General features: G+C 37.4%; 1 protein-coding gene across 3 annotated transcripts in view; it reads left to right on the forward strand.

Moving 5' to 3' along the window:
* The first annotated feature begins 164 nt into the window (after nucleotides 1-164).
* Nucleotides 165-12,694, forward strand: part of phactr2 (phosphatase and actin regulator 2) — a 48,680-nt gene continuing 36,150 nt past the window's right edge. The window contains exon 1 of one of the 3 annotated variants that reach the window (XM_042009609.1): nucleotides 165-394. In XM_042009609.1, coding sequence (XP_041865543.1) covers nucleotides 241-394 — 154 coding nt within the window. In that variant the 5' untranslated portion in view covers nucleotides 165-240. Of the gene's footprint in view, nucleotides 395-9,840; nucleotides 9,917-12,694 lie in introns of those variants that run through there. The other 2 variants (XM_042009612.1, XM_042009611.1) reach the window with 2 other exon arrangements.

A 12,694-nucleotide genomic window follows, 5' to 3' on the forward strand; every position in this document is an offset into this window, starting at 1 on the left:
GTAGCCTACCTATTTCAATTAGCCTACATGAAATAGGTCAAATGAGATTTTAAGAAATTATTATCTGATTTAAATATCTTTTGTTTATCTTTAATTTTGAGAAATTTTGAAAAACATTTTTTTTTTTTTTTTTTTTTCATGGGGGAAGTGGAGGAGGAAGAAAAGGTGATGAGGCGGGCAGGCTGCTGCTGATGTTAATGTGAAGTTTCAGTCTGCTTCTTCTCTCCTTCTGGCGGGCTGATGGAAGCAGCGGGCATGGAAGAAGAGGAAGGGGACACTTACGTGGAAACGAGGCGCTTTCTCCAGCTCTGGCCTCTCCCCAGGCTGCGCTCTCACAGTGACACCTCCGGATTTCGCTCCAGGGTTCTGTTCAGGCTCCGGGGAGCCCGCTCAGGTACGAATCCACACTTTCTCACCCGGAACTATAATACACTTGTAATGGAAACCTAGCCTATAATCTAATTAGCGAATATCAAAATTAGATTAAACTCCGTGATGCCGTTGCATCCATATAAAATGATTAAGTCCAGCAATCGGTGTTTTAGTTACGCAGCACATCATCACGTGATGTGTCTGTCTTTACTTTGGTTTTGTAGTTTATGTTACAGCTTTTTGTTACTGAACATCTCCAAATAATAAAGCAGAACTTCCTCTTCATTTATAGGCCAACTCTAAATAGCAAATCTTTTTTTATCTGGTGTTTCAAAGTAATTTTGCAGCCTAGGGCACATTGAAGATGGAAATTCACCATACAAAATAATTAATTTTTATTAACATTTATTGCTTTATGAAACTCCCAGTCCATCACTGATGTGTCACTCGTTTTTGAAAGTCTTTAGTTTTATTCAAACTAGGACAGGTGATCAAAGGTGAAGCAGCCAACACCAGAACCAAGTCATGAAAAAGGTATGAAAACACTTTTACACTGAGGTTTTGCGTGTGTGTGTGTGTGCAAAATTCTATGAAGCCACATCTAGTGGAGTTAGAATTATAACAGAACAAAATAAGAAGTGTGCACAGCTGTGGAAGACCTTAGCCACCTTGTTAACCGACCACAACGCCTCAGCATCTTGCTCAAATGTCACCATGACAGTTTTCCTGCCTGAAGCCCATGGCTGCAGAAGCTTATATGTTGTCTCAGTGGTTCTAACCACTTCCTTTCAGCCATTTTCATAGCTTGAGCCTCAGCTTGCAGCAGTGCTCGCTGTCCGATTCACACGCTTTCCTTTAGAGCAGCCACGACATTTAATAATATACTGCTTTTCTGTGGGAGCTGTCTTGTACTACAGTCTGATTAATATATCATAACTTTACTGTCATACTTGTTCTTGAAGTTGGAGATATTTTGCTTTTCTTACACAGGAAGTATTTTGTGCTACTGTTTAGACTGTAATTACAGGAAATGATTGCAGAGCTGTTAGGATGTCCAAAGTCATTTAACTCTTCTGCCAGCTTTGGACGCTGGATTTTAAGCTTTTTGAGCTTAAACTGTTTAAGCTGTAAATTAAACACTGGGACTAACTTTTGATAATTATATGAATGCCCCCCGATTCCAGAGAAAATCCTCACTTTCTATGCATTTTTTTCATGTGTTCTAGATTTATATTGTATATGCGGAAACTATGATTTTAGAACTTATAGAACCTATATATACCTAAAAATGTAGACTTCCTGTACCACTGCTGTAATCTCATTGGGTTTTGGTTATTGGATGGGATGAAATCGTGAAAATGGGTTGTTCTAAATGGAAAGAAGGATTCTGAATTAGTCTGGATTATTTAATCCAATCCTAGTTTTGATCTGGATAAAACCTTCAGTTTGTGTAGTTTAAAACTTTTGAGTTGGATTTGGATAAATTTGATCAAAGAAAACAGGATTATCATGATCCCACCAGGGTGTTGGATTTCAAGGTTGAGTTCAGGAACAAAATGTGGTAAAACCTCAAATTTGATCAAATAATAGTATCTTTGTAGTCAGTACATAAGCTTATATTGAGATTTTGCACTTGACTTGTTCATCTGTTACATTGATAAAGTAAGCATAGGCTACCTAATAAAGGTCCCATATTATGCAAAATTCACTTTCTAAAGGTTTTCTAACAGTCATATGTGTCCTCATAGCCTGTGTATGAGGCCCAAGAATTAGGAAATTCTGTCATTACTCTCACTTCCTCCACTTTTTAGCGAATGTGTGCTCAAACAGGTGAGTCTGAGATCTTTAAACGGGAAATAACCACTACCCCCAGTAATGAATATTGTCAGTGACCCCCCCCCCCCCCCCCCCCCCCCCCCTAGCTGAGCCTGCCTTCAAAAATCACAGAGCGGGCGCCACAAAAGCCAGATCCTCTCCCAGAGAGGGGCATGGACAGGCACCACTCATGAACATTTAAAAGTTTAGACATGAAAACAGCCCGTCCTCATTAGAGCTCACTAGAGCCACATTTGGAGTGGCTGAAATTACAGACCAAGGCTGAATTTGGGGTAATACACTTTGAAAACAATGTTGCTGGACCTCTGACACCCATATGAAATTGTTGACAAAAATGTCAGAATAGTACTGCAAAAATAAAATCATAACATGATCTTGTCGCCATCAAATAAACACCCAAACAAATTTCAATAACACACACAAAGAAAATGATCTATTTTCCTTCATTCATCACTGCATAATCAGAGAAGAACCTGAGAAAAATATTTTCAAACAATTTCATCCCTTACTACATGTCCAGTCAGTCCCTCATTCAAAAAGCTGGAGGTTGGTCTGATTCCTCAACATGGGGCTCAGGTGCATCATTAATATTGTCACAGAGAGGAACATTGAACCTTTTTATTTAAGACTTTTCTAAAATATCCACAATGTAGTTGTTAATGAATTTGTTTTATATTTGTTGTGGCTCAGATGAGATGTCAGAAAATTATAAACAGAAGTGGATGTTTATGATTTCTGTGTGTTGTCTCAAAATGAAAAAAACAAAGTAACCCCATACTGGCTCTTCTACCTGTTGTTCTTTACATAGCTGGTTAAGGTCTGGTAATCCAGATTTGGTGCTGCTTTGATCAACTGGGATAAAAGTTAGATGGATTATGTGATCCTCCATCCTGAAAAATGGGATTTCCATAGCTTTTATGGCCCTAAGAAGCCAGACTATGGGAGAAATTAGCAACAGGGGGCGATATATTACCATTATTCATCAAGATGCTTGGCACTAATGCAGTAAAACACCATCTTAGATTAATGATGTCAACAGTTTTCAGATCCATTTGATTTAACTTCAGAAGAAATCAGGCAGAGTGTATTTTCAGTTCTTTTTAACTAAAATTATGTCAATTTTAAAATTTGATATGAATCCACACAGGACACTGACTGTATTTCTCCTGCAAACTATTACACTTCTTTTCTATACTACAAGGGATGATTTGATTTTGAAAAAATATCCTCTTCCCATGAAAAAAAGATCAACTATAAACCATCCATGTGGGGGATATTATCAGAATTAAAGTCTGTCAAGTATTTTTCCCGATTTTTTTAAACCACATGAGATTAAAAATCAAAATGCAGCCCACAAACGTAAACAATGAAAGTCAAGAGGAAACATGGATAAACACAAAGTAAGTCATGTTAGTTTTCAGGATAAGTAGCAACATTTTTCCTCTTCAACCATTTATCCTTCCTCTAAACTCATTCTTCTAAGATGTGTGTAAAATCCAAACTTCATGCAGAAATAAAACTTGCTGGTACATTTACTTATTCAACCAACCTGAGGCAGTAGTTACTGTATCTTTTTATGTAAGTTTGGTGCTCATCTCAGTACATGCAAAGATAATCTGTAGGCAGATATGGTCTTTGCTGCTCTGTCTAATAGCATGTTGTCCTCCAGATGGATGCTGAAACACACTGTAATTATAGGGGGTAAAAAGAGAAAGGAAACAAATGAAGAGAAGTAGAATAAATGCCAACAAGCAAGAAGACAAAATGTTGAAGACAAAAGATAGAAGTAATGGACAAAATGAAAAGAGTGAAACAATGCAAAGAGAAGAAAGTAAACAATACATACATTTGGAGAACAAGTAGTGGTATCAAGAAAGGATGCAGTGATTAAGGAGGAGGAGAGGACTGCAGAAAGAATGCTCTTTTCAAGAACCCCTAAAAATAACACTGATTACAGACTTTTTAAGTCAGCAATAACTACATGTTAAATCTACATGTCTTTTGTTCAGAGAGTAGCTCTTCCCCTTTCACAGCCCACACACAGTCTATCCTTAGCCTCTATTTTTGCTTGTGTCTTTTACAGCCACAGAAATAAAATCTCAACTGAAGGTTTCATTTTCACAGAATCATGTCTACTGTATATCTTTCTAATGACCAAGTTAATTCCATGGATTGGTGAGAAAAAGTTTCTCGATTTAAAAAATAACCTTCAGTGAGCGCAGTGGGAGTGATTATGATTTTGCAGGAAACTACTGTGAAGTTAGATGTTGTAAAGCTCTATGCCATCATAGGGATGTTTTAATAAGGCAAAACAGGTATGATGACATGGCTAAACATCTGTGTTGACTTGAAATGACTTAAAATTCAGACAGATGGATTGGTCTGTAATGTCTGGTTAGACAAAAATATCCACACGTCATCATGGGTGTTCTTTCAAGGTGACATGTCTAGAAGTGATGTCCACATCCCATTACCACTCCAAAGGAGTGCCCCGAGACTCAGTGCTGGGACCTCCTCTCTTTATAATATATAAAAATCTGGTAATCTGGGGTTCATATGAGTCATAATTTCATGGCCAAGAAAATAATGGAGTAGAAATGTGATTTATCATTAAAGGGCATTGGAGGGTTACATAAATCATATTTGTCAGTAACTTAACTCGTACACGTATGGCCTAAATCTAAACATACATTCATCAGTACAACTGGTGGCTATATTAATATACTGTTGTGTTTTCCATATACTGAGTACATGGAAAACACAACAGGTACATGACATAAAAACTAAAAATGAACTGGCAAAGAGGAACTAAAACCAACGGCCTTAAATACACTGAAGGACTAATGAGGAACAGGTGAACTGAGGTAGCCAAAGCAAACCAGGTGCACTAATGACAGGAAGCAGAAAGCCAAGAAAAAAAGAAAAAAAAAAACACAGATCATGACCATATTTTTTTAATTAATCAGTTGATTAATCGGTTATTGGAAGCACTCAATCTTTATATTTGAATATTATTTATCTATTTTTTCCCCCATGAAGTGGCTTGTAGGAACACATTTTCTATAAATTAGAATAATTTGGTTTTGTTATAATTGGATCAAAATGAATTGGCTTGAATTGATCATGTCTGCAAACTGCTCTGAGGTGACTATGTAGTGAATTGGCACTATACAAAAAAACAAACAAACAAACAAACAAACAAACAAACCGGAATTTAATTTAATTTAACCTGAACTGCATTAAAAGCAGATTGTTTCTGTTTAGAAATCACTACATGGGCTCATTTGAAGTGAGAACATTCTGTGGCATACACCAGCAAATTAAAATGTCAAACTCTATTAAGCAAAGAAAAACAATATCGAGCTTCAGATGCAACCTTCTTTATGTCATGAGCCATGGATGGGAGGTGTCGAGGGTGAAGGACTCCATAGCAGGACTACGAGGCAGGCTAAAGTAGGAACATGATTTATTAAAAGAAACAAAAGGTACAACAATGGCAGGATTAATAAAGAACCAGAACCAAAACTACACAACAACAAAAAAACCCTCCTAATAGAGTCCATAGATGAACTTAAAATTGATTGACTTGCAACGTATAACTAGGAAGACACAATGGCAAACCAGGACAGGATAGATGAGGACCTAGCAAGGAGAAAAATAAAACCAAAGCATTTTTATAGAGAGGGAACTAACAAATGAGAGCCAGGTATATGGGAACAGGAAATAAACACAACTGAATACTCGACCTGAACCCTAAAGACAAGCTAAACTAAATTCATGAGAACAGTTTGAGGATATAATACTACAAACAGAACTTAACTAAAAACAATACCATAACCCACCGATTGTGACACTTTAGGCCCCAAGTTGATATAAGATTTAACTATAAAGAAATGTTAAACTATTTATAAACAAAAGTTTGGAACTCTATTTGGAAATTGTTGACAATATATCATATAGGCTAAAGGTGAGAGAGAGAAATCTCTCACCTTTGTAACAGAATCTGTTAAAGTACATAAGTACAGGCTCACATTTAGCATAGTTAGCTTTAAGTCAGTAAGGTTTCCTCAATGAGAACAGGGCATCTGAAGCCCATGAGCTAGACTGATCGTCCTTGACTTGGAAGGGAGCTGGTTTAATCTGCAGCTTCCCCAGCTTACAGTTAAATTACTTAAATTAGTCTCATCTTTCCATTCATTCTGAATTAGTAAACGTATCCTGAGTAAAAAAAAAGAACTTTTGATTAGTACTGTATGTGTTGAAATATCTTTTGGTAAATCATTGAACCCCACATTTTTACCAATGTGCTTCCCACATTGGGAAAAATAATTGTTGCCAATAAAAGTAATTTTGGGTGCATCATAATGCACAATTCTAAACTTTTCACCAGCTGAAAATACTTGGAGCATTATTATTGGAATTATAGGAATTATAGAAAACCCTACACATTTGGCTTGTTCTCGTTTACTATTTTTCATTAAATAGAGGGCTTACATTCTTTGCAAATCACTGGATTGTTTCTTTTTTATTTGTATTGTGCAGTCCCCAACCTTTTGTAGAGCTTAGAACGTGATTATATGGATAGACAAACAAGATTGTAATCCTGTAATTACACTGATTGTATAATGACACACAGGTGTGTTTCTTGTCTTGGCAGTTAATTAAACATTGTTGTTGACTGGAGTTCACTATGACCTTCTTTCAGTCCTATTTCTTATAATATATTCACTCTCAGTTTCTGTTTTTAGGTGGGCTGAAAACATTTAATAGTGGGGAAAAAAAGACATTTTTTAAATACAAGCTGACCTTGTGAGATAGTGGCACTGTCAAGATTTTTGTCCATTCTATTTTTTGTGAGTATTTGTGGGGGGGTGGGTGATGCTGGAGTTGATGAGCCAGTTCTCGTTCGTTCTGAGTCGCTTCATTGGGCCGCTTGAAAAGTCAAAGTCTCCTTCTCTGTGTTTCCCTTCCTCTCCATCTGTCTATCAGTAACTCTGTGGTTACTTAATAAACCTTTAACTCTATTAATATTTGTTGAAATACCTTAGCAGCAAATAAACAGGATGTTAACACGCCTCTGCACAGCCTCTAATAATACTGTGCTCATACGGCAATGCAATGTTTGTGCATAATGGAAATTTAATTATCGCTTCCTTGGTTTAACCTGTGTAACAGAAGACATGACAAAAATAAGAGCTTTGAGATGTAATGCTTTTCAGGGAGGGGATTAAAGGACCCCCCCAAAAAAATGAAAAAAGAAGAAAATGAATGAAACAGGAAGAGTGGATAATGCAGTATATAGTGTAATAGCATAAGATGACATTAGCTGCTTTTATGTGATAGCTGACAGTAGTTGCGTGGACATATTTGTCCTCCAGATTACTTGCAGTGTTTACATGAGCTCACACAAACACACATGCTATTTTCCATCCATCAGCAGTTGTTTAATTGTCTTTCTCCACCATTGCTTTTTGCAGGTTAAACTGTAGTATCAGATGATATGTTTATAATACATATGCAGGTCTTATAGACCTCATACTGGAGTATTGCAGAGCCAAAATCCATTAGGTGTGATACAGTAAGCTGTGGCTTCCAGCATCAAACCTGCACAGGTGTACACATGACATATTTACTGTTGTGACAGACAGAACAAAAGAAAATGACCATCTGTCTGCCACTTAGACATTCATGCTCTGTGTCTGCCTTTTCTTTCCCGTCTGTTTCCTTTTCACCCTTCGTCTCTGTGTATATTGATTTATTTGGCGTTGCAATTATTACTGATGTTCTGTTTATGATCCGTGTGTTCAATATCTGCTTTGGTTGTTTTGTCACGATGCAGTCACAGTGGTGCCATGGTTGTCAGATCTATGCATTACCAAGCAACAATCAATGTTGATATAAAACATAAAAGAGCTGTTGTTTACTGAGTAAACAGCAAGCTAATGCACTTCATCAGGATGGTGTTGGTGTTGCATTAAATCTAATTGACGATGACTAAACAATCCACCCTCCTATCATCAGATTTACTGGTCCCAGATCCTTACAGGTTTATTAAGATTGATCAAATATGCTAACTTGCTTTATATATATATATATATATTTTATTTATTTATTTTTTTTTCAACATACAATAAAAACTGTATGTTGAAACCGAGACTGATTAGACCATGCAACACAGTTTTCTATCTATCCTCCAATTTAGATGAGCCTGTGTGAATTGTATCTTTAGTTTCCTGTTTGCAGCTGACAGGAGTGACAGGAGTTTTTGCTGCTGTAGCCAATCTGCTTGGTTGGACGCGTTGTATGTTTAAAGATTTCTTTTTTTCTGCATCTCTTGGTTGTAACCAGTGGTTATTTGTGTTACCGTTGTTTTTCTATTATCTCCAACAATTTTGCCCATTCTCCTCTTACATTTGACATCAACAAGGCATTTTGGTCCAGAAAACTGCTGCTCACTGGATATTTTCTTTTTTCAGACCGTAAACCGTACATTTTTTTTTTTTTTTTTTTTTTTTTTTGTGAAAATCCCAGTAGATCAGCAGTTTCTGAAATAGCAAGACTAACCCATCTGGCAACAAAAACCATGCTGTTCAAAGTCATATAAATCCTCTTTCTTCCTTTGATGTTGAGTTGTTGGAGTGCATTTATCCAGGTCATGGTAATCCGGAGGGTTTGAATGGAAGGTAAGTGGGCTTTTTCTTGGTTCTTGAAGATGTTTTAATCTCTAGTCCTAAAATTGTCTTCAGCTCTAAATGACTGGTGGAGAGTTTCTGTTTCATAAGATGGGATGTTCACACTTTGACAGTTGCTGAGGTCACATGTATTACTGACTCACCCACCTATCCCGTTTGTTGTTTACAACTATTTATACCTTATCTTTGGATCCAAATATCTCACAAGCTGGTCACGTAGGTAAACCACTGACAGAAAAGCTAGGCAACACACAAAATGCATTAGTAGATGCTACATCTGATGTCCCTGGCTTTTTAAGATGGGTTTCCCACCCACAGCTTATAAACTTAAAACTTCTCTACAGTGTTTTTAGTTAGAATTGAAGAAGCCTTTTGAATAAGAGGTAAAATATTTCCAAAATCAAGAGGAGAAATCCAGTTATCTTATATTTCAACACTTTGGATCAAAGCTGTCTGTAGCTGCAATCCTTTTATATCTACATAATGTTAGAATCGTCACAAATAAAGATAAAACATCAATTATGATAAATGCAACAAGAAAAAAAGACAAGAAACATGAAGCAGACCCTCTCATTATTTGATAGCCTCTCTTTCTGTAGCTTCATCCCTAAAAGTGAGTTTCCTTATTTTCTGACTCACATTGGGTTTTCATGGAGGAACATGGAAAAAAAATGGAGGAGACTGGAGCCAGAGGAAGTAGGAAAAAAACCTTGACAGGCGGGGAGATGGAGACAAATGCAGGCTGAGATTGGAAGGGAAGACAAGGACCTGAGATGGAAACAAACATTTACTTTTAATGCTCTGTATTTGAGCAAGTGGATGCAGGAGGCAGGGAGAGAGGAGGAGCCATCAGAGAGTGGCTGAGACAGAGGAGAGGGAGGGAATTCAGAGTGATAAACGAGAGAAGTATAGAGAGACAGAGGGAAGGGAGGGGAAAGAGGTCATATGCTGGGAATAGGAAGGGACCAGCTCACTGAGCTGATCACATTCCCCGGGTCACATCATGGAACATGACGGTGAGTTTCCTCCTCATATAAAAGATGTACTTCCTTCTCTATCTTTGTCTTTCTGCCTGACTCTCCGTGGCTTTGTCAAGCTTTGGTGCCAGCAGAGAGAACGTCTTTCCTCTACTTCTTCTTGTCACTCTTCCCTCACATGCTGAGCTTTGCTTGTCACCTGTTTGCCAGTGATTGCTTTGCGTGTTACGAGCGGCATGCAGAGGCTGTGAATCCTGATTCCTGAGTGATGAAGCAGCCTGAGCACAGTGGTCATATTTACTTTGAAGATAGCTGTCTTCAGGACCATTCAATTTAAAAGAGGGTCATGATGCATTTCAATATGCACATGACTCGGTACTGGTGCCTTTGATTGTTTTGTTTTATGAGCTGCTCTATGAATGTCTTTCCATTGTTGAAAGAGTAACAGTCATCTGCTCCAAGTTTGTTTGTCCTGTCCTCTTTTGTCTTTTTCATCATTTAGAATAGATACTTAACATCTTTCATTCATAAGACACGTACAAGGCAAATACTCAAAAGATAAACAGCAGCTTCACTTTGTGCAGCATTAATTAGATTCTAATGATGCAAGTAGATCACTTAATAACATTTAAGTTCTTTTAAACAGCCTTCTGTTGTGCTATGAAGAGGTCCAGATTTTCAGATGACACTTTTATTAACAGATTCTTTGGCAAAGCTTACAAAGCAACAATGACTGTATGCATCTCTTCAAAAGGAATTATTGGATTTTCCAGGCTGCCCACACTTGCATTACAGCATTAGAGTTTCTCACATGACTTAGACAAACCACTTCTAATGGCAACTACTTTTCTTATCAATATTCCTACTGAGGAAAGGAAACTTATTACGACTAATATTTCCTAATGGAGTTGGATGATTGCCCAGTTGGGTGTGTTGGATCATGTGATGATGATATGTCACAGCACTGGTTGGCGTATTACTCAGCAGGAGAAGGCAGGTGAGCTATATCAGGCCCGTGTTATCTAATATAGTTTAATTACTGTGAGCAGAGGTTGTCATAACATATCAGTGTGTTTAATAGGCAAAGCTTCTGCTGCCTTTTGTCAATAAAGGAAGCCAGTAATTTAAGACAGAAATGATCTGAAGATTCTACGTAAGGTTTCGCTATTTCTGTATGTGTGTAATTTTGTCTGTGTTCACTGAGATGTGGCCTGATTCAGCACATATCAAATTACTGCTGTTGCAAATTTGTATATTTGTGTTTTGCAAGGCAAAGTAGTGTCTGTAAGAAAACATGCATTCATATGTATCTGGCTTGTGCGGGTTAGCAGTGAACTAAAGCTCTCTCCCTGCTGTTGAATGGTGCTGCTGTACGTGGCACTAAATGACAGCGTGAGATGAACCTGAACATGTCTTTGTAACAAAATTAAATCAAGCCATTTAGCACTTGCTTTAGTCGATCGCACATCATCTTGTGTTAGGTTAGGAAAAAAAAAGCCACTCTGATGGGTTCATTTATGCCACACAAGCTGCTAGTTTGTGAGATGTGTCAACTTATTTCTGTCAGACATTCATTTTTAATGAAAAAGTGTGTCCTGCTCTGGTTAAACAACATTCCCCCAGATTGATCATACTTGTTCGACAAGTAGGCTAATTCATGTTATCCACCGAATAACCTGTTTCAAAGTTACCGTCCCAGGAGGGAACAAGAGGGCTCCTAAACCACAACTACCTGTTTACACTAACTGTTTTTTTTTTAATTTTCCTTTAGCAGTTAGTATTGCATGTGCAACCCTAAAGTTAGAGGGTTGGACAAATTTATCATTGTATCACTGTACCAGACCTTTCAAGCCACATTCTTTAAAAACAGACCTCAGTGGCCAAAGCAACCATCATCAACCACTGGCAAGTTTACTTTAAAACAAACCATTTTGAACTTCCAGAGGAAGCTTATGTCCTGAAAGCTGCATAACACTACAGAGTAAACATGGCTGACACGCTTTGGACAGCTGTTTTTCTAATGACAGTGCCTCTCTAGTAAATCTGTGCAAATTTGGCCTTATATAGTTACAATTTAAAAGCGCAGAGATGAATGCTGGATGCTGAATATTTTACTCTCTGGATTTTGTGTTGTCATAGGGCCTCATATCACACACTTCTGTGTTTTGTTTATGTGCTGGTGCTATTATTGTACATTTTCCAACATCTGCAGCCTTTTTTTTAATGGTTGCTGTTACTGTACCCAACAGTATCAGTCTTTCCTGCAGCTCTTTTTGTCCCCAGCTCCCTTCCTTACTTTCTGTGTCTCTTTTGAGCTTTGTCTTAAGCTCTCTGACTGCCGGTTTGGCAGGATGTCAGCTATTGATTTATAGAGGCAACATTTTAGCAGTGATGGCAGCTTATGGGTTGTGCCGAACAGAATACAACAAACAGGAGATCATGTTTCAGATGAGCTGGCTGGCAGATGAGAAGAGGAAGAAGAATGGAGATAGCCACTACTGTATTGTTACATTATAAGAATTTACAATTATATTATCAGATAAAAATGTTTGTGCATGTGAAATTGAGAACTGTTTTTTTCTTTCTCTGTGCTGAATTGAATTGAATGGAAATATCCCAAAAAATGTTATAATTTTCATCATCAGCAGCCAAAACAAGGCTTTAAAAATAGCAATTTATTTTCAAAATTACACACAGGTGAACAATAGATGTCAGTACATTGATTTTTTTTTCTCTGGTTACTCTGCAAATAATCATTGCTTAAATGATCTAGGCTGAAATCACAATCACTTAGCTGTGGTGGAAAAGTTAAGTCTA

This window comes from Melanotaenia boesemani, chromosome 16 (assembly GCF_017639745.1).
Source record: "Melanotaenia boesemani isolate fMelBoe1 chromosome 16, fMelBoe1.pri, whole genome shotgun sequence".
Lineage (NCBI taxonomy): Eukaryota > Metazoa > Chordata > Actinopteri > Atheriniformes > Melanotaeniidae > Melanotaenia > Melanotaenia boesemani.